The sequence below is a fragment of the Xenopus tropicalis genome, chromosome 8 (genome assembly GCF_000004195.4).
Source record: "Xenopus tropicalis strain Nigerian chromosome 8, UCB_Xtro_10.0, whole genome shotgun sequence".
Taxonomy (NCBI): Eukaryota; Metazoa; Chordata; class Amphibia; order Anura; family Pipidae; genus Xenopus; species Xenopus tropicalis.
Window position 1 is genome coordinate 134,495,594 of NC_030684.2, and position 20,167 is coordinate 134,515,760.

Consider the following 20,167-nt stretch of genomic DNA (forward strand, 5'->3'; position numbering starts at 1 on the left):
TAAGATTGTTTTTTTTTTAAAGATTTTATTTTGCATATGTTATCATTCAAACAGATAAACAACAGAAAAACAAGAAATACAGTTTCTGGCTGGGAAGGGAATCATCCACCAATTTTCCCCATAATTGTAGGGGAGGAGGATCTAGGGACTTCCAATGCAATAGAATGGATTTCTTAGCACAGTAAAGCAGCTGCAGATACACAGCCTAGAGTAAGAGCGGAGTTGCAGGTCTCCAATCAGCCCTAGCAGGCAAAGCTCTGGAGAGCGGATATTTGGGAAGGCAAGCTTCTCATTGAGAAACTGTAACACTTCCCCCCAGAATCTCTGTATCTCTGGGCAGGCCCAGAAAACATGAAACAGAGAGCCTACATTACTTCTGCACTTGGAACATTGGTTGGACACATTGTGTCCAGGTGATAGAGGGTTAAAAGTAAGATTGTTTAGAATGGAGCACTGTGCAGGCAGCTGTTCTGTAGTTTCTCGTGCCATTTTTATCACTGCTGCTATTCTTAAAGCAGATCCACTCCAAAGTGCGGCTCTCCAAATCCAGCTTCTTTTTGGCTGCTCCCAGGAATTGAAAATGATTTCTCAGTCTTGCTCCCTTATCCCAAGTACGTAATCTCTGGTTACACCACTAGCTAAGGCTCTAAGGCAGTGATCCCCAACCAGTGGCTCAGGGCAATATGTTGCTCCCCGACCCCTTGGATGTTGCTCTCAGTGCCCCCAAAGTCTGAGATCGCATACGGAACAGTGGGTAGAGGTCCCCATTGCTCTGTATGGGAGAAAAATGGCAACACTTTGGGGCAGCGGGGCGGCATGCAATCCCCAAATTTGTGGCCTCTGTCAATATCAAAAATAGTATCTCAAACTCAGTACAAAGTCTTTTCTGGTGCCTAAGGTGGGCCATAAGGATGTTGGTTTAGGAAGCTATAGCTTAAATATGTAATTCAGAGTGCTGTATTTTAATTGCTAAAAGGTGAGGGGTATTGTAGTAATCCTTCAGTGACTAATAGTGGTGACAGACCAATAGCATTGGTCACTTTGAACTAGAAGGTGGAAAGGAATTAAGCCAATACATTTGTTTTATAAGGCCTGATTACCCAAAATGCTGACCGGCGGAGGCAGTGGAGCAGGTAGATGTAAATGGGCCTCATAGCAAATTCATATTAGGGCCACAGACATTGGCAAGTTGATCCATAGTGCCAATATATATTAACATTGCTTAATAATAAGGGCCTAGTACTGGGCCCTCCTGGGCTTCCCTGCAATTGCAGGGTCTGCTGTCTCTGCATTTACGCCCCTGGGAGCTGGATAAAAGTAAAGAGAAATTCATTTTTGCATATCAAGTATGCAAGTGTAAATTACATTATGTTCCTATATCAGGAAGATGCGAAAAGTTAATGCCATAGAGTTTGTTGCAGTGAAAGAAACTGCATCCTCCATAAACATTTGTCCTGCAAACTCACTCAGGAAGATAACTGATCACTCAGTTCTCTTAAGCCACTGACCTCTTGTCATTATTTATTTTCTTTTATACCTGCAAACTCACTTTGGGCCTTTGCAGTGTATTCCATACAGATTCCCAAACAATAATGGGCGGAGCCTGCGTAACACTGGGAATCATTACCTGTAGAGACAGACTCCCTACAGGGTGCAGGGTTCCCACTAGAGCAACCCAAATGGCCTCTGTACTGAGAGTGGAACCGTGAGATACTCTTAGTTTAACTCCAAACAAAGAAGAGATATCATTACATTTAAAAACTCCATGTGGGACTGAACCCTGACTGAACCCTCCCTGGAGCAGCCAAATGAGGGGGAAAGAAAGCAGAGTCTAATGTCACTCTTTATCTTCAGAACAGATTAAAAATATCTCTCCTCATGTTTAATATATAAAGGAGATGACACTCTACATTTGCTGTGGTATTTAGAACAAAATTAAGGTGTAAACATCATGGAGTCTGTAGCAGATAAAGAAACTGCAAAAAAATCTAACCTCCCCGTTAAGCTATGCCCCTTCCTGCTCTATACTGTCCAATCAGCACTGAGCAGACCTGTGCTTGCTCCCCACATATGGAAGACACAAGCACGTCAGAAGGGGAAAGCAGAAACGTGGCTGTGGAGGTAAAATACATTTTTCCAGCCTATCTTCAGGAGGCTGCCGCAAAACCCATTAGCTGTTGCTAGGTGGCAATCTCCCATAGAACAAATAGCCGGGCTGCCTCTCAGAATCCATTGTCTTTTATGCTGGGGACTTTGCACCATTTAATGCTATTACTGTATATTTATTGCTGGGTGGGCAATGTACTATTGCAATATTGAAACATTGGTGTCCCCCTTTCCATCTTTACTTCTAAGGCCCCACTTCTCTTGCAATTAAATATGGGGTTTAAATACTTTGCAAATCATCCCATTCTCTTTTTATTTCCATGGGGTTGCATTATTATTATTTATAATAATAATAATAATAATAATAATAATAATAATAATAATAATAATAATAATAATTAATAATAATAATAATAATAATAATAATAATAATAATAATAATATTATTATTATTATTATTATTATTATTATTATTATTAATAATACTGTATATAACATCAATAATACATAATACTATATAACCATAATACTACTACTAAATAATAATAATGAATAATAATACTAAATCATTTTCTCCTGTGCGGTACAATAAATGGGTATATTAAACAAACTATATTTCAAGCACAGTTAGTAGGTAAATACAGGCACAAACCAGTACAGACACATATCAGAGGCAACTGGACCAGTCCCTGGATCACCATGTAGTTAGAGTTAATGTCAGTAACCCTGTATATTCTCAGTAGGAACAGAAGTGTAATCATGGGCACCACAAAGGGAGTAAATAAATATGTTTAATATTATATACAGTAAGTGCAAAAGGCTTCACGTTCTCCTGTGATCAACACACGTGTATAGTAACAGCCTGAACCCCAAACGGCACTAATGGAGCTCAGCCGGCCGGGGCGTATGGTGGTTTCTCTTTAAACAAATTCAGCAAAAGTATACTCATCATTATTGATTCCATGGGGATGCACAACATTAACCTACTGTATGTACCCATCACACTTTATGCTAGTTCAGCTTCAGCACATTTCCCCCCACATTATAACTAATAAATTGAATTTTCAAATGCATATGTAGGTTCTTAGCACAACTTTGTAATGTCTATGAAATGTCTGTTTTTGAAAAATGTCTTTATACCCCCTTTTAACCTAAAACCTCAGTAAATCAGCTCTCTATTCACTTGCTTTTTAGATTTCTCCGCTGGCGACCTATTGCAAACTGCCACCCTGTGCTCTTGTAAATATGCCCCACTGTGTGCAGTTCAGACTGGGGGCTCCTTTACTTATGCCCAGTACAGAAGTGCAAGATCAGTAAGAGGCACAAATTTGGGCCCTTTAGTTATTATTTACAATGTACTGGCATTCAGGGCATCGCTTTACTTTGCACCTTGTGCTGAATTAAAAATATAACAGAGAGCAGTGCTGTTGGGTTCAAGGCAGCCCTACACTTAACACCTGTACTTAAAGGAGAACTAAAGCCTAACTAAAGAAGTAGGACAGAAATCTTGTATATTATATTTTGGGTTTCTGTACCAGCCCAAGGCACCCACAGCCCTTTAGCAGGGAAGATCTGTGCCCCCAAAGATGCCCCAGTAGCCCCCCATCTTCTTTTCTGCTGATTCCCTGCACATACTCTGTGCTGCTGGCACTGACTGAGCTCAGGGACCCACTCACTATATACTGTGTATATACAATATATATGTCACAATATAAGGCTGATTAATAATTCATACAGACAATGACTACATGGCAGCTCAGAAACCAGTGCAATTAGTATCACAATTTAATTATCAGCCCTGTAGCATCAGCTTATATGACAGACCAACCTCATTTTCTGCTTGATAATTAGCGACAACTCCTAAGCTCAGCTCCCCAGAGCCCACTGAGCACGTGCAGTGACACTTTCCAAGAGCTCCTGTGAAGAGTTTAAAGTCCTTGATCATTGCTGCTATTGGGATGCTGAACCTTTAGGCTGGGTTTAGTTTTAGGGTTTGGTTTTCCTTTAAAGGACAAGTTATCTCAAATTCACTGGGCTGTGCCAATGTGTTAGACACCCCTTTATCAATATAATGACCTACCTTGGACCCCAGGCTGGCACTTTTATTTTTGGGCGCCACCATCTCTGGCTAAATCCCAGCAACCCCATTGCACTATCCTGCATAGTGAGCATGCTCAGTAGAGTAAAAAATCCAAACCTTAACTGTAAATCTATTAGTGAAATCTATGCCACTAAGTCATTGCAGCATACCTGCTGGTTTCAAGTGTTACAGGGCAGGCCCTGTCCACTTATTTGTATAAACGGCTACTGACAGTCGTTATGATTAATTCTATTCTTTCGACTTAGTGTGTTGTATTACCATTATTACTGTGTTGTATTACCATTATTAGGGGCACATTTACTAAAACTCATTTTGTTTTTCTCTTGCCTTGAAAGTTGTATAAACGCGACATGGTAAAAATTCGAATGAAACTTGATCATTGTTGTATTTCAAAAATGTCACGATAATACTTCATTCGTACAAAAATTTTACATTAGAAAATCCCAAATTTTTTTATTGCTAAAACTCGAAAAATTCAAGTTTAAATGGATGTTATTCTACCCAAACAGGAATGGCTCCAGCAGCCATTTTAGAAACAATGGCGCTCATTCTTGGAAAACAATAGTGTGTTAACGTTTCACTTGAAACTGGGTGAAATAGAAATCAATAATGGGATTAACTTCCCCTTGAAGATGTTTGAAATAAAAAACAATGAGGGGATAAACTTCCCATTGAAACTGGGTGAAACATACAACAATGAGAGGATTAACTTCTCCTTGAAACTTGCTGAAACAGAAAACGATGAGGGGATTATTTCTCCTTGAAAATATGTTATGTCACTATTCTAAACCTCCATAGGATTCAATAGATTTTTCTGGGAAAATGTCAGAAAAACTATTAACTAAAACTAATATACTATATATTATACTATATATTTATAGTGAAACAATATCAGAAAAAATGAGTACTGCCAAAAGCCCATTTGTAAATGTCGAAAATGTCTAGAAGTTAAAAAAAATTAACTTTTTCTCAAAATCGCTTAGTAAATGTGCCCCTTGGTGTTCCTGGACTGTCATGTCCTAGGGATAATACAAAGAAATGATCACTGTCTTTGTAAGTAAAAATGTAACAGACTCCGTTTGTAACAAAAATAATTACAGGTTAAATAGATAAATACTGAAGACAAGATTTTGTGAACATACAATTAAACAGAAACTCCTCTGCTAAAATAAGAACCAAAATCACCCCGTGTTTGCTCCGTGGGCGCTGCCACTTCAAATGGTCGAGCCGAAACGGTATATATAAAGCTAATGAAAAAGAAGGGCACGCACCCCCAGTGTAACGAGCTCAGAGATGGAAGGGGGAATTTTGCTCATTAGTCTGCAGATGGATACAGCCCAATGCCTTACATCACCAAAATGTCTTTCTCGGGGGTGAAATTTATATTTTGCCCTTGACAAAGTCATTTTGTTGATGAAGGGCTATTTTATATACGGAATAAAGTTACAGTAAGGGAGTGTGCCTATCTTCTTCATTTTTTTTATAGACTCCATTTTGTTTCTGATTTTGGCCCATTTATGACACTTCAGTAGCAGATGACAAAAGTTCTTCCCACTGGGGCACCATATGATTCCCAACAGGGGACTCTACAAAATATTCTGTTTCTGTGTAGTTTACTGTTCATTTGTGTTCGCACTCTGCCGGCTGCCTTGAAATCCTATAAAAGTAAAAGTATATGGTTACAAAACTCATTAGTGACTTCTAATATCCTTATCATTTACAGTAGGGGGTACATTATCCCTTATAATACATGAGTGATACTCAGAGTTCCCTGTATAACTCAGCCTGCAGCCTTGTGCCTTTATATGGGCACAGAACCCCTCAGTGACTGCTAATATCCTTATCATTTACAGTAGGGGGTACATAATCCCTTATAATATATGAGTGATACTCAGAGTTCCCTGTATAACTCAGCCTGCAGCCTTGTGCCTTTATATGGTCACAGAACCTCTCAGTGAATGCTAATATCCTTATCATTTACAGTAGGGGGTACATTATCCCTTATAATACATGATACTCAGAGTTCCCTGTATAACTCAGCCTGCAGCCTTGTGACTTTATATGGGCACAGAACCCCTCAGTGACTGCTAATATCCTTATCATTTACAGTAGGGGGTACATTATCCCTTATAATACATGAGTGATACTCAGAGTTCCCTGTATAACTCAGCCTGCAGCCTTGTGCCTTTATATGGTCACAGAACCCCTCAGTGACTCCTAATATCCTTATCATTTACAATATAAGTTTATATATATATATAAAATATATATATATATATATATATATATATGTATATATTATAATATATTATATATATAATATAATAATTCTATATATAAATTAAACAATACCTTTCACTTTCTTTTTATAAAAAAATCCCAGGCGAAAAGCAAGGAAGAGAACAATCACACCGACAGCAATAAGGATGTAAGTAATATGTGAATTCTTGGTCTCTTTTTCTACAGAATGAATAGAGAGAGGCAGATCATTACTGACAGACACACTCACACCCATAATCACTGAATTACACACACACACAAATGATTTGGCAGTACTGACATATCCCAAAAACACAAGTTACATGTGTATATAACCCTATGTATTACCATATTTCTATGCATATTGACACCAGCCTTCCTTCTGTTTTCCCTTCAGCAGCTTCAGCGCCTCCGCAGCAAACCCCTGGGCTGGGATGGGATTTGCTAAGATTTACAGTCCTTCCTCAGGATTTCTGGCCAGTGGATTGGGCGGGGGAAATGTGATTGTCTGTGATATTTGTACTGTTAGTCGGCATGTTGTCCTTAGCTCTGTTAATTATATTTTATAAAGTTTTCAATAAACAACAGAAAAATCCCCATCTGTCTAATAAGGTTATGCCCTGCCTACGATCCCTTTGCCCCCCCCCCATGCTATACTGAATGCTATACTGTATCTATTCCCCATCCCATAGTAATTTCATCTCTCTGTAACCTTTAGGAATTTCTCTATTTTAATTCCTCCCATAGAGATAATTTTCTATTGCATTTCTCCCTCCTTGTGGGTTAATGTTTTATTATTTATTTCCCTTCCATACTTTCTATCCCTTGAAAGTTCTTACCCTAAGGGACAGATCACATCAGATCACATCAAAATGTGAGATTAAAGCTCACCACAGAAAAATTCACCCAATTTCTACTTATTCCTATTTGATTTTTAGAAGCATATTTATCAAATGGTGAATTCTAACTTTCACCCACTGACACTCACCAAAGGGAACAACCAGAGCCTTCTCCAAGCTGCTGTGATCTATATGGCAGGAGTAAGTGGCGCCCCCCTCTGGTTTTACCCCCACACTGATCTGATAGGTGCCATCAGGGTTTGGCAGGATCTGTGCTGCCTCCTCTGAGTGAATCTCATCTCTCCCATTCTTTATCCACTTCACTTCCACATCTCGGGGGTAGAACCCATACACCCGGCAGTGCAGCTCTGTGCCATTCTCTGACTCTGAGCCTGACAATTTTACATTGGGCACTGTTAAGAAAAGGAAGAATAAAAACATTAAGTACTTTTAAAGCTTGCAGACATGTTCTTATGATTCTTTTGGATTTGATATCCAAGTTTTAATAACCTAATTGGGACAATTAAAAAGTTTAGAACGCCGTCTGTACTGCATATGCACAACTTAATCCCCATAACCATTCCCCTCCCTCCCTACATGCTACCCAGTCTTTTCTTGGCTCCTGCTCCCCAGTGACTGAAGAGGAAGTCTCAAAACTCTTGGCTTCCTCTCACCTTACTACCTGCCCACTTGATCCCATTCCTACCAAAGTTCTACGCAATGCCAACCCCTGTCTTATCAAATCCTTAACTCATCTATTCAATCTCTCGCTCTCTACTGGAATCTTTCCCTCCCAACTGAAACTGAAACATGCACTTGTAAGCCCTATTCTGAAAAAACCCTCCCTTGATCCCTCCAATGCTAGTAACCTCCGACCTATCTCTCTGCTCCCATTCATCTCCAAACTGCTCGAGCTCCTAGTTTACAACCGACTGATGCTATTCCTCTCTGACAATAACCTCCTGGATCCCAAAAAACACTACTCACTACTAATACTTCTCGAACTCTCTGCTGCTTTTGACACTGTGGATCACCCTCTTCTCCTCCAGTCTCTCCGCTCTCTCGGCCTTCGTAACACTGCCTTATCCTGGTTTTCATCTTATCTCTCAGATTGATACTTCAGTGTCTCTTACAATGGGGAATCACCTTCTCCCTTGCCTCTTTCTGTTGGGGTTCCTCAAGGCTCTGTCCTGGGCCCCTTACTATTTTCTCTCTATACCTCCTCACTTGGCAAATTAATCAATTCTTTTGGCTTTCAGTACCACCTCTATGCTGACGATACTCAGATCTATCTTTCCTCTCCTGATCTCAACCCAGAGCTTCTAACTCGTGTCTCTTCCTGCCTGGCCGCTATCTCCACTTGGATGTCCCAACGTTACCTTAAATTAAACCTCTCTAAGACTGAACTGGTTCTCTTTCCCCCATCCAACGCCTACATTGTTCCCAAGTTATCTATAACAGTTAACAATTCTACCATCACCCCATCTTCCCAGGCCCGGTGCCTTGGGGTTATCCTTGATTCTGCCCTGTCCTTCACTCCTCATATCCAGTCACTAATCAAATCATGTCACTTTCACCTAAGAAATATTTCTAAAATATGATCATTTATCACCCAAGATGCTGCCAAAATTCTTATTCACTCTCTTATAATATCTCGCCTGGACTACTGTAACTCCCTATTAATTGGCCTTCCCCTCCAAAGACTGTCCCCTCTTCAGTTTATAATGAATTCTGCTGCCAGGCTCATACACCTCTCCAACCGCTCCTCCTCTGCCGTGCCGCTCTGCCAATCCCCCTGCCGTGCCGCTCTGCCAATCCCTCTGCCGTGCCGCTCTGCCAATCCCCCTGCCGTGCCACTCTGCCAATCCCTCTGCCGTGCCACTCTGCCAATCCCCCTGCCGTGCCACTCTGCCAATCCCGGCACTGGCTTCCCCTACCATCCAGGATAAAATTCAAACTAATGACTCTCACATTCAAAGCAGTGCATAACTCTGCCCCACCCTACATCTCTGAACTCATCTCTAGGTACCATCCAACCCGCTTGTTACCCCCCCTACTGACCTGCTCCCCAACTCCTCTCTCATTCCCCCCTCACACACTCGCATTCAAGACTTTGCAAGGGCTGCCCCCCTTCTCTGGAATTCGCTCCCACAAACTATCAGACTTTCTCCCAATCTCTCTGCCTTCAAGAGATCTCTAAAAACACATTTATTCAGAGAAGCTTACCCTAACCTAGTTTAGCAACACCCTGTGCCCCACCTCTCACAACTCTGTCATGCCCATTCCCACACCTTGTGTCTCAACCCTTTCTCCTTGTAGAGTGTAAGCTCTTTTGGGCAGGGCTCTCTTCCCCTCTTGTATCGGTTATTGGTTGCTTTATATGTTACTCTGTATGTCCAATGTATGTAACCCACTTATTGTACAGCGCTGCAGAATATGTTGGCGCTTTATAAATAAATGTTAATAATAATAATAATAGTAATATATTCCCTCTGTTCGCCAGCACCATCACATTTTTCTAAAACAAATAGCAGCTTTCACCCAGTGGGCATTTTCCTTCTGACACATCATATGTGACATTTATATCTGCAAACAGCACATGTGCAAATGAAGAATGCAGGCTTACACAGGCAGCACTTACTTTGATAAAAAGTCCTGCTTTGATTGAGCACTGTAGTCATTTAACTGAGCTCAGGAGAGAAGGTTGGGAGAAAAAAATATGTTTTTCAAGCAGAGTACACAGCGAGAGTAGAGTTTCTATGGAAATCAGTAGTGTTATCTCTTCATTGGCTGCTAGACTGGAGGGCTTGTTTAATAATTGGAGCAGAACTGAGCATGCTCAGTAAGCCAAGAGCTAAAGTCAGTTCCTGAGGGAGGGGGCTGAGTAAGTTAGAAGAGGAGAATGAATCCTAAGTGATTAAGGGGATGCTGCAGCCTTACTATTAACCTTTTAACAACAGTTGTGGCAGGTATTCAAAGATTTCTAGAGGCTGTTCATTGATTACATTTTTTTGTGGGAGTTTTAATGTCCTTTAAAACTATCAATTATTTAGGTACCCACCCTCCACAGGTGCCTATATATAGATACAGCCCTGGAAGGTAGGTAACACAAATATCGCTCATACATCCTACGCTCATACATCTCTCAGGCAGCTAGAACCCTCTTCAAAATGTTCAGTGATAACATATGTGTGTGTGAATATTAGTCATGAACTGAATTTGGGGGGTTCCCAGATGTAGTCGGGGAATTGAAAGAACCAAATATGAATATTTATTTACTTTAGTGTGGCCTTAACCAAACTGACCACTGAAAGAACATATTTTTGCTTGTGGATGATCCTGTACTGTTCCAAGGTTTAAGTAAATACAAATTAAGGCGTGGATTCTAATTCTTAGATTTAATCAAGAAAGACCAGTTGTCTTAGAATCCTGCTACCTCATACAAATTCATTTTTCAGGTGAACATCCCCTTTAAAGTACATTTGCATAGTAGAAATGTTGGTTTATGAGCTCACCTTTCTTATCCAAGTAATTTTTTATATACAGTAGATACAATGGCAAATGCTGAGTGCACTCATTTTCCATTGATATTTTATATTTCTTTGGATATGCCTGTTTATTCAACCACTGGGCCAGAACCGCAGCCTCTCCGGTCGCAGGTACAATCTCCATTGTCTCTTTATCAAACACTATGAGCTGTTTGCCATCTAATGCCTCTTCTTTGTATACGTCAACTGTACCATCTTCATGCAGCACACAGGCAGCCTTGGTTTGGAACACGTGATTAATATCTGCAATACAAAGGTTCAGAGCTACATAGAAATTCTGGTCAAAGCCTAATAAGTATAGCCATGCACACAAATGACACCATGTTACTATTGTCAGCCAGACTCACTGTTGCAATGGGCACCAATCATATGAAAATTGTGGCCTAATAGAGACTGCACTCCAATTGGGAGAAACAATATTGTTTTGACTATGAAGATTTTCAACCCAATAGGATTGTTTTGCCTCCAATAAGGATTAACTCTATCTTAGCTGGGATCAAGTACAAGGTTGTGTTTTATTATTACAGAGAAAAAGGAAATCATTTTTAAAAATGTGAATTATTTGATAAAAATGGAGTCTATGGGAGATGGCCTCTCCCTAGTTCGGAGCTTTCTGGATAATGGGTTTCCGGATAAGGGGTTCGATACCTGTATAAGTAAATATAAAGCAACTGGACTTGCTATGTAATCATTGAAGATGTTACACAAAGATGGAGCCCCACTCAGGCCTATCAGCAGCAGCATTAAATCAGTGACTTACAGGAGCAAAATACTTGGCCAACATCTTAGCCCCATTGGTAGGTAAAACAGTGCATCATATCCAAAATGCCAAAGAGTTTGTCACCAAGTTTCATGGAGTTAACTAGAGGCAGAAGAAACAATGATATCATATGATATCACTACATTGTTCACATGTATACCTACCCACAGAGGCAATTGTGCCTTAACACCACATACTTCAAATACATGGACCAATTATACAGGCAGAAACATGGCTGTACAATGGGTTCACCAGTTTCTCCCATTGTAGCCAGCTTGTATATGGAGGAAGTGGAAAGGAAGGTCATAATTACATTCAAGGGATTTACACCAAGTCACTGGTTCAGTTTTGTAGATTAAATTTGGGTTAAAATCAGATCAAATGAAGTGGTGGCCTTTTCAGAACACATTAACTCAGTGGACAATAACATCAAGTTCACAAGGCAGGATGTCTATAAGAAAAAACTTGATTTTTTGGACTGTTTGATATCAATGCAAGAGGGGGGTTACTTGAAAACAGAAGTATACAAGAAACTTACTCTTACGGAGTATGAGTCTCAGAGGAGCACTGAAAGCTTGTGGCTACCCAGACTGGGCCTTTGTCAAAACAACAGCAACTAAGCCCAACAGGAACACCAAAAGGAATAACTGATACACCCAAAGGATCCAACACCAAAGGAAAAATTAAGCAATGTGGTATACACAGTCCAGTCTAGCGAGGAGTGCACAGACCTATACATTGGGGAGACAAAGCAACTGCTCTTAAAGCAAATGGCTCAGCATAGGAGGGCAAACTCTACAGGACAAGTCTCAGCTGTATTTCTACACCTAAAAGACAAGGTACACTCCTTTGAGAATAGCAACATCCAAACTTTGGACAAAGAAGATGCTGGTTTGAAAGAGGTGTAAAAGAGGCTATTCATGTTAAGGCTTCAACACCATCTGTCTGCTACATATAATGCTGTTCTAACAGCGGTATCCCAGTGGTTTCAGAACTCTTCACACCTCCATTCGTGCAACTCTCACAAGTAACACCTGTCTCTATGAGTTGCATGATACTTTGGTAATCCCATCACAGCAACGCCACAGCATTCACACCTCTCTGAAGAGTTACAGTGCACCATTGTAATTGGATTAGTGGAAGAGTACAAAAGGTGAGACCTTCCCATAACAGTCAGTTGAACTGAAGAAGCTGCTCGGATGAGTAGTGAAACTACTTGCTTTAGATTTACCTATACTAGATAATATTGTTTTAGTTTTTTAAAATTCAGGTAGCGATCTCTATGCAGTGCACATTAGCATGACAGACTCTGGCTGGTATGATATAAACACACATTTCAATTTGTGTTCAGGTATTTTATTTGAATATTAATCTTACCATAAGTCTTGTTTGAAGAATCCATAATAAAGTTCATGAGTGCTTTTTGCGTTATTTCAATTAGTTGTGCCTGTTTGTTCAGACCATCCAAGTGCTCAGATAATACCATCAGAGACTGAATCAAAAACTCAGCGTGGCGCGTGTCACTGTTGTACCTTCCGTACCGCACGTCATCCACATATGCAATAACTGAATATTGCGGCAGGCCTGGGTAGGCAGTGGATAACATGGTTATATAATATTTTAGTGTGTAACTTCCTAAAAAAACAAAAACAGAAAAACGTTAACTGGATCAGTGATAAGAACAGCTGGGAAACACGTATTCTTTCTCAGCAACTGGTAGCATAGCAGGGCCCAATGGGCTCCCAGGGTACTGACATAGTTACATAATTGTTTACACAATATTGTAGTGTGTGACTTCCTAAAAAAACAACAACAGAAAAACGTTAACTGGATCAGTGATAAGAACTAGGGATGCACCGAATCCCGGATTCGGTTTGGGATTCTGGCCAAATCTAGCCTTTTTTTGATGAATTCGGTTTCTGCCAAATCCATGGTCCCGGCTGTCCCGGTCCCGGCTTCTAAATGACAGCTTCACTGGAGGCTTTTGCAGAGAGAGGGAATGCTGTGAAAGAGAGAGGGGATGAGAGAGGATCCTCTTTGTGTAACTGATTATTTGGAGAAAGTCGGGTTCCCAGTGCCCCAGTGTTGTACATTGCCCCCTGTGAGAAGCTGCTTTAATAAAAGTCTGTCTTGGTTCATTGCACGTCCGTATGAGAGATATTGGCCTGTCACAGTAAAGGCCTTCCCACATCCCTTTTCCAGTTCAGGGATCTACCAGCCACAGGCAGCCCTGTAAGATTATGCTAACCTCCTAAGGTTAAAGGGAAACTGTTGTGATTTTTATGGTATACATTTTATTTTTAAATGACACTGTTTACATTGCAAATAATTCACTCTGCCATTTTAAATTTTATTTTTGAATCAATAAATTTGCTGCAATATTGGTGTGTAGGCGCCATCTCAGTGCATTGTGCCTGAGTCTGAGCTTTCAGAAGGAGCCAGCATTACATCATAGAACAAATAAGCTATTGTTTCTCCTACTCAGTGTAACTGGAGGAGTCATGAACGGAACTTGGATTTTTAGCAATACAGATGTCAGGGAGCCGCCATCTTGTTGCCTTCCCATTGTTCTTCTGATCGGCTGTTAGGAGGGGAGAATATCTACTGTAACTTGCAGCACAGCAGTAAAGTGTGACTGAAGTTTATCAGAGCACAGGTCACATGGCTGTGGCACCCTGGGGAATGAAGAATATGGCTAGCCCCATGGGAAATTTCAAAATAAATATAAAAAAATCAGTTTGTGTTTGTGAAAAACAGATTACAATACAGGATGTTGCTGGAGAAGCTCTATTACCTGATGGGTTTTTTCCCATGAAAATATTGCTTTAAGAAATAAAACAGCAGAGGAGAATTACAACAAAACAACAGTGAGTCATTTTTCAAAAATGTGTATGGAAAAGCACAAGCAAAAACAGGACTCGCATACAAGTGTTCATCATGTATTTCCCTTAATACAGACAGCGTTAGGCAGATGGCATGATGTAGTTTGAGTTTGGCTTAACAAACAAGAGTTAGGGCTCTGGCACACGGGGAGATTAGTCGCCCGCAACAAATCTTCCTGTTCGCGGGCGACTAATCTCCCCCAGTTGCCTTCACCTGCCATCCCACCGGCGACAATGTAAGTCGCCGGTGGGATGGCACACGCAGTGGCGCGATTTCGGGAAATCGCCGAAAAAGACTCGCGAGGCTTTTTCGGCGATTTGCGCGAAATCGCGTCGCCGTGTGTGCCATCCCACCGGCGACTTACATTGATGAATTTTGAACCTGTCGCAAATTGCACAGCCCATTACAATAATGTGGCAAAGGCTTCAAAATAAAAGCAAGACAAGGAACATCCCATAGGAAGACAACAATCATAATAGAATTGCCCATCAAAGTGGAAACCAAGCAATTGCCAGCAATCAGGATGTATCATCTTGTATACATCTGAGGAGCCAGATAATGAAGGCTTCCCTTTTAATATACCCAGTGCTAGTAATTTAGCTACTGACGCATGGGTCACTCAGGAGGAAATTCAAAAGAGACTTGAACATGTAAAGGTAAACAAAGGTCCAGGACCGGAGGGATTCATCCCAGGGTATTAAATGAGCTGAGCGCTGTGATTGCCAAACCTCTTCACTTAATTTTTCAGGATTCGTTGAGGTTTGGCATGGCGCCGAGAGACTGGGGGATTGCTAATGTGGTGCCATTATTTAAAAAGGGATCTCGTTCTCAGCCTGAAAACTATAGGCCTGTTAGTCTGACATCAGTAGTAGGAAAGCTTCTGGAAGGGGTAATAAGGGATAGGATAGTTGAATACATTGCAGTTCACAATACTATTAGTTTGTGCCGGCATGGTTTTATGCGTAACAAATCTTGCCAGACTAATTTAGTCGCCTTTTATGAGGAGGTGAGCAGGAACCTTGATGCTGGAATGGCAGTTGATGTCATCTACTTAGATTTTGCTAAAGCGTTTGATACAGTACCTCACAGAAGGTTAATGATCAAATTGAGGAATATTGGCCTAGAACATAATATTTGTAATTGGATAGAAAACTGGCTGAAGGATAGAGTACAAAGAGTGGTGGTAAATGGAACATTTTCTGATTGGGCCAGTGTGGTTAGTGGAGTACCGCAGGGGTCAGTCCTTGGGCCTTTGCTTTTTAACTTGTTTATTAATGACCTGGAGGGGGGCATAGAGAGTACTGTTTCTATTTTTGCTGATGACACTAAATTGTGCAAAACTATAAGTTCCATGCAGGATGCTGCCGCTTTGCAGAGCGATTTGACAAAATTGGAAAACTGGGCAGCAAACTGGAAAATGAGGTTCAATGTTGACAAGTGCAAAGTTATGCACTTTGGTAGGAATAATATAAACGCGAACTATCTACTGAATGGTAGTGTGTTGGGGGTTTCCTTAATGGAGAAGGATCTGGGGGGTTTTGTAGATCACAAGTTGTCTAATTCCAGGCAGTGTCATTCTGTGGCTACTACAGCAAATAAAGTGCTGTCTTGTATAAAAAAGGGCATTGACTCAAGGGATGAGAACATATTTTTGCCGCTTTATAGGTCCCTGGTAAGGCCTCACCTTGAGTATGCAGTGCAGTTTTGGGCTCCAGTCCTTAAGAAGGATATTAATGAGCTGGAGAGAGTGCAGAGACGTGCAACTAAACTGGTAAAGGGGATGGAAGATTTAAGCTATGAGGTTAGACTGTCGAGGTTGGGGTTGTTTTCTCTGGAAAAGAGGCGCTTGCGAGGGGACATGATTACTCTGTACAAGTACATTAGAGGGGATTATAGGCAGTTGGGGGATGTTCTTTTTTCCCATAAAAACAATCAGCGCACCAGAGGCCACCCCTTTAGATTAGAGGAAAGGAGCTTCCATTTGAAGCAGCGTAGGGGGTTTTTCACGGTGAGGGCAGTGAGGTTGGGGAATGCCCTTCCTTAGTGATGGGGTAATGGCAGACTCTGTTAATGCCTTTAAGAGGGGCCTGGATGAGTTTTTGAACAAGCAGAATATCCAAGGCTATTGTGATACTAATATCTACAGTTAGTATTACTGGTTGTATATATATAGTTTATGTATGTGAGTGTATAGATTGGTTAGTATAGGTTGTGTGCTGGGTTTACTCGGATGGGTTGAACTTGATGGACAATGGTCTTTTTTCAACCCTATGTAACTATGTAACTATCAGAAGTAGCCTAAAAGCAGATTAAATATCACTTTTTGCCAATAAAGGTGCCCATACACTATAAGATCCGCTCGCTTGGCTATGTTGCCAAGCGAGCGGATCTTCACCCGATATCCCCACCTACGGGTGGACGATATCGGGTAGCAAGTAACTTAAAAAAAAAATAATCCGATCGTTTGGCCCCTGGGGCCAAATGATCGAATTACATTTGTGGTTATGGGGGGCAGTCGGTTCGGGGACCACATCAACGAGCCGATGCGGTCCCTGATCTGACTGGATTTTCTAACCTGCCCGATCGAGATCTGGCCAATTTCAGGCCAGATATCGGTTTGCCAGGCTGCTCTGTTCTGCCCATACATGGGCCGATTAAGGCTCCCTTATCCCACTGCCTAATACCTTAAGGCTCCCTTACCCCACTGCCTAATACTGACAATCACTTGGTCAAATGAAGTATAGCTCACAGCTCATAATTCTGGGTCAGTTCTATCATTGATTGAGTCCCCCCCTGGGAATGAAAAGTGATGAATAATTCGATATGTTCCTGGCTCTTTTTTAGGCACTAGCCCTAGGGGGATATCCTAAAATCAGGGAAGGGGGGTTCAAGAAATGGACCCCTAACTCTTTTGCTACCTCTAAATTAGAATAAATTGATTTTAAATTCTCAGGAATAACTGAAGGAAACCCATCTCTTGATGGGGTCCAGAAACTAAATTCAAAACCATTTTCAATTAATACCACCATCTTGCGATTTGGATATCACCTGACATAAGGTAGCATTTCTGACAACTTCACTGGGGTTGTCAGGTTTTTATTGTCTCTTTGGATAACAGCTTGTTGGGAACATTGACAAATTTTTTGATGCAACAAAAGGAGGTAAAAGGAGGTGACCGTCTAGCAGTGGTGGAGACACCAGCATGTGTGGACATTGCTGACTTACTCATCCTGGGACTCCTCTGAACATCACTGCCCAGTGACACCCCTTTATATAGGCAGCCATCCAGCTGCAAATATCCTGTTGCTGGGCAAACAACATCTGCCTGCCTATGAACATTGATCAGGCCAACTGGCCATCAGCCAATCACATCTGTATGTGCAGCTGTATGTTACCTTCTGGCAAATACCCCATAATGCAATGCTGTTACATCTTTCAAGGATGACCATAGCAACAAACTTATGCTACTAGCGTGCACTGCCCATGTACCTTGGGCAATAGGCTCCCAAGTTGCAATCCGATTATATTGGGGGTCTATGCAGGTTAATTACTACAGGACCACAACTACAGGCCAAGAGTATATATGACTCATTTTGTCATTCATGTTGTCAGTTTGCCCCTAAAAAAAAGCTAATAACTCATGAGGGGCATGGGGCAGATGAGAGACATTAGCCTTAGGACTCGTACACACAAGCGTTTCTACCTGCGCTTCCCTGTGTTGGGTTCTCCTGTGTTCCACTGCAGGGCGGGTAGGAAGGAACACATCCCATTCTTTCTTACAGGGGCCACATGGGGGAACAAAGAGATCTGGCCTTCAAGTAAGCTCATCCTTGGAGATCTTTGCACTTGTTTGGGCAAAAACCCTTTCCATGCCACAGGCTGGCCAAAACTTAATGTAGAGATATGAGTAGGGATTTGTTTGTGTTTATGATTGTAAAGAGGTCCCCTGTGGGGCAGATATCTCTAGCTTTTGGACTTAAATGCCATTGTCCTACAAACCCTCAGGGCATTTGTGCTTATTCCATAAGGAAGAATGGGGTGCGCTGTGGAACGCATGAGAAGGCCACCACAGAGGAGAGCAGGTACAAACGCTCATAGATACAAGCCATTATGCAAGTTGGAGATGTGGGAAGGGGGTAAAACACACTGGGGCTCAGTGCAGAGTTATTTGCACAGTGAACATCTTTTCTCTGCCTGTATTTATATTTATTAATCTGGACAAGACTGGTGCATTTAATGTGCAAACATAATTGCAAATTTTTATTTGCAGTGTGCATGTCCTTAAGAGTCTTTATTTGTACCGATACTCTGCGTCCAAATTACCCCAAGACACATTTATATTCGCAAAGTGAAAATTGGCACCATATTCATGCACAACCAACATGCACAGTGGCCATGATCAAGCAAATGTTTTGGTGCAATGCGCATTTCACAGCAATTCAATGGAAAGACAGGCACATCAGTGTAAAATGTAATCATAGATAAAATAGGTGCAAAACCATATATGAAAAAAATATAAACCCACTGTAGTTTGAATACAGAATCTGCACAGGTAAATGAGCAATATGGCGGAGAAATAACAGAAAAGAACAGCAGCAGAATGAAACCTTAGAGCCCTGGCAGCCATTCCCATACATAATTTAGCCATAATAGGCATCATCTGTCCCAGCCACCTAATGGGACTCCCACCGGGTCCCCTGCTTAGAAGCAGAGCTGAGGGGGGACCCAAAGAAACTTGCCCTGGCAGGGTGAATATGTCATCCAGGTGAGCCAAAAGTCTAGTCAGTAAGGAAAGGAAAAAAAACGGTCTGCTAGGGGGCGGGTCCTTATATCCTCTTCTAATAAGGGATGGGAAGGTAGGAACCTGTCCTAGTTGGTTGGGTGGGAAATAACTCAAGGTGTCAGGAGTACAGAAAAGCCCTATAACAATACAAGGGGAAATCAGACTGACCAGAATACACGGCAGGGAAGCCCAGAAGGAACACCAGAGAGATATAACAAGCCATTCTGTCACTGTGCTCCCTATACTGTCACTCGGAGCAATAATCACAATAACCTGCTCTGTTTCAAGAGCTTAAGCCCTGATTAGACATGGAATCAATTCTGTCCAATGATAAATACAACAGTCTCTGTTACTAGGCAGAAAGGGCAATTGGCAGGAAATTTATAAAGTTGCTTTGTATGTATGTATGTATGTATGTATGTATAACTTTATTTATAAAGCGCCACAAGGGTACGCAGCACTGTACAGTCTTACAATATACACAATTACACACAGGGAGGACAAGTGATATAATAAATAAATACAGTAAATATATATATATATATATATATATATATATATATATATATATATATATATATATATATATATATAAAGTGCCATGTGGTATGAGACACAGTAGAAAGGAGGTCCCTGCCTCGTAGAGCTTACAATCTAAGTGGTTGGGTAACAAACATGCACATTGGAAGGTAAGAGTGCATCAGGTATGGGCATTTGCCCTTAAGCGCAGGACTGGGCAAAATAATGTTTTAGTGAACCTGTTACTTTTCAGTTTACACAAGGAATGTAATTTAAGTGTTAATATTATTTACATACCTTGATCTTTTTTGCATGGCTGTAACTAATACAGCAGCTTTTAAAATGAGCACAAGCCCCACAAGACCCGAC

The 20,167-nt window shown here is 41.2% G+C and overlaps 1 protein-coding gene and 1 long non-coding RNA gene across 2 annotated transcripts; one reads left to right on the forward strand and one right to left on the reverse strand.

Moving 5' to 3' along the window:
- Window positions 1-4,023: 4,023 nt before the first annotated feature.
- LOC100493954 (zinc-alpha-2-glycoprotein-like) lies at window positions 4,024-19,565 on the reverse strand. Its single transcript, XM_012953253.3, has 6 exons — window positions 19,448-19,565; window positions 12,991-13,248; window positions 10,821-11,096; window positions 7,455-7,718; window positions 6,560-6,667; window positions 4,024-5,864 (listed from the first exon to the last, which is right to left on the reverse strand). The coding sequence occupies exons 1-6, from the start codon at window positions 19,500-19,502 to the stop codon at window positions 5,821-5,823; spliced, it is 1,005 nt and encodes a 334-aa protein (XP_012808707.1). The 5' UTR covers window positions 19,503-19,565; the 3' UTR covers window positions 4,024-5,820.
- LOC116406582 lies at window positions 6,593-7,063 on the forward strand. Its single transcript, XR_004219585.1, has 2 exons — window positions 6,593-6,635; window positions 6,864-7,063. It is a non-coding gene; the product is annotated as an uncharacterized LOC116406582 (long non-coding RNA).
- Window positions 19,566-20,167: the final 602 nt, after the last annotated feature.

Bases quoted from the DNA above. Each gene is read 5' to 3' on its own strand.
- LOC100493954 (XM_012953253.3), bottom strand. From the start codon at position 19,502: ATGGCTTGTTATATCTCTCTGGTGTTCCTTCTGGGCTTCCCTGCCGTG. The intron at 13,249-19,447 runs GTCAGTCTGATT...TTGTTTTTTTAG, and splicing joins CTTCCCTGCCGTGTATTCTG to GAAGTTACACACTAAAATAT. The intron at 11,097-12,990 runs GTAAGATTAATA...TTTGTATTGCAG, and splicing joins TTCTTCAAACAAGACTTATG to ATATTAATCACGTGTTCCAA.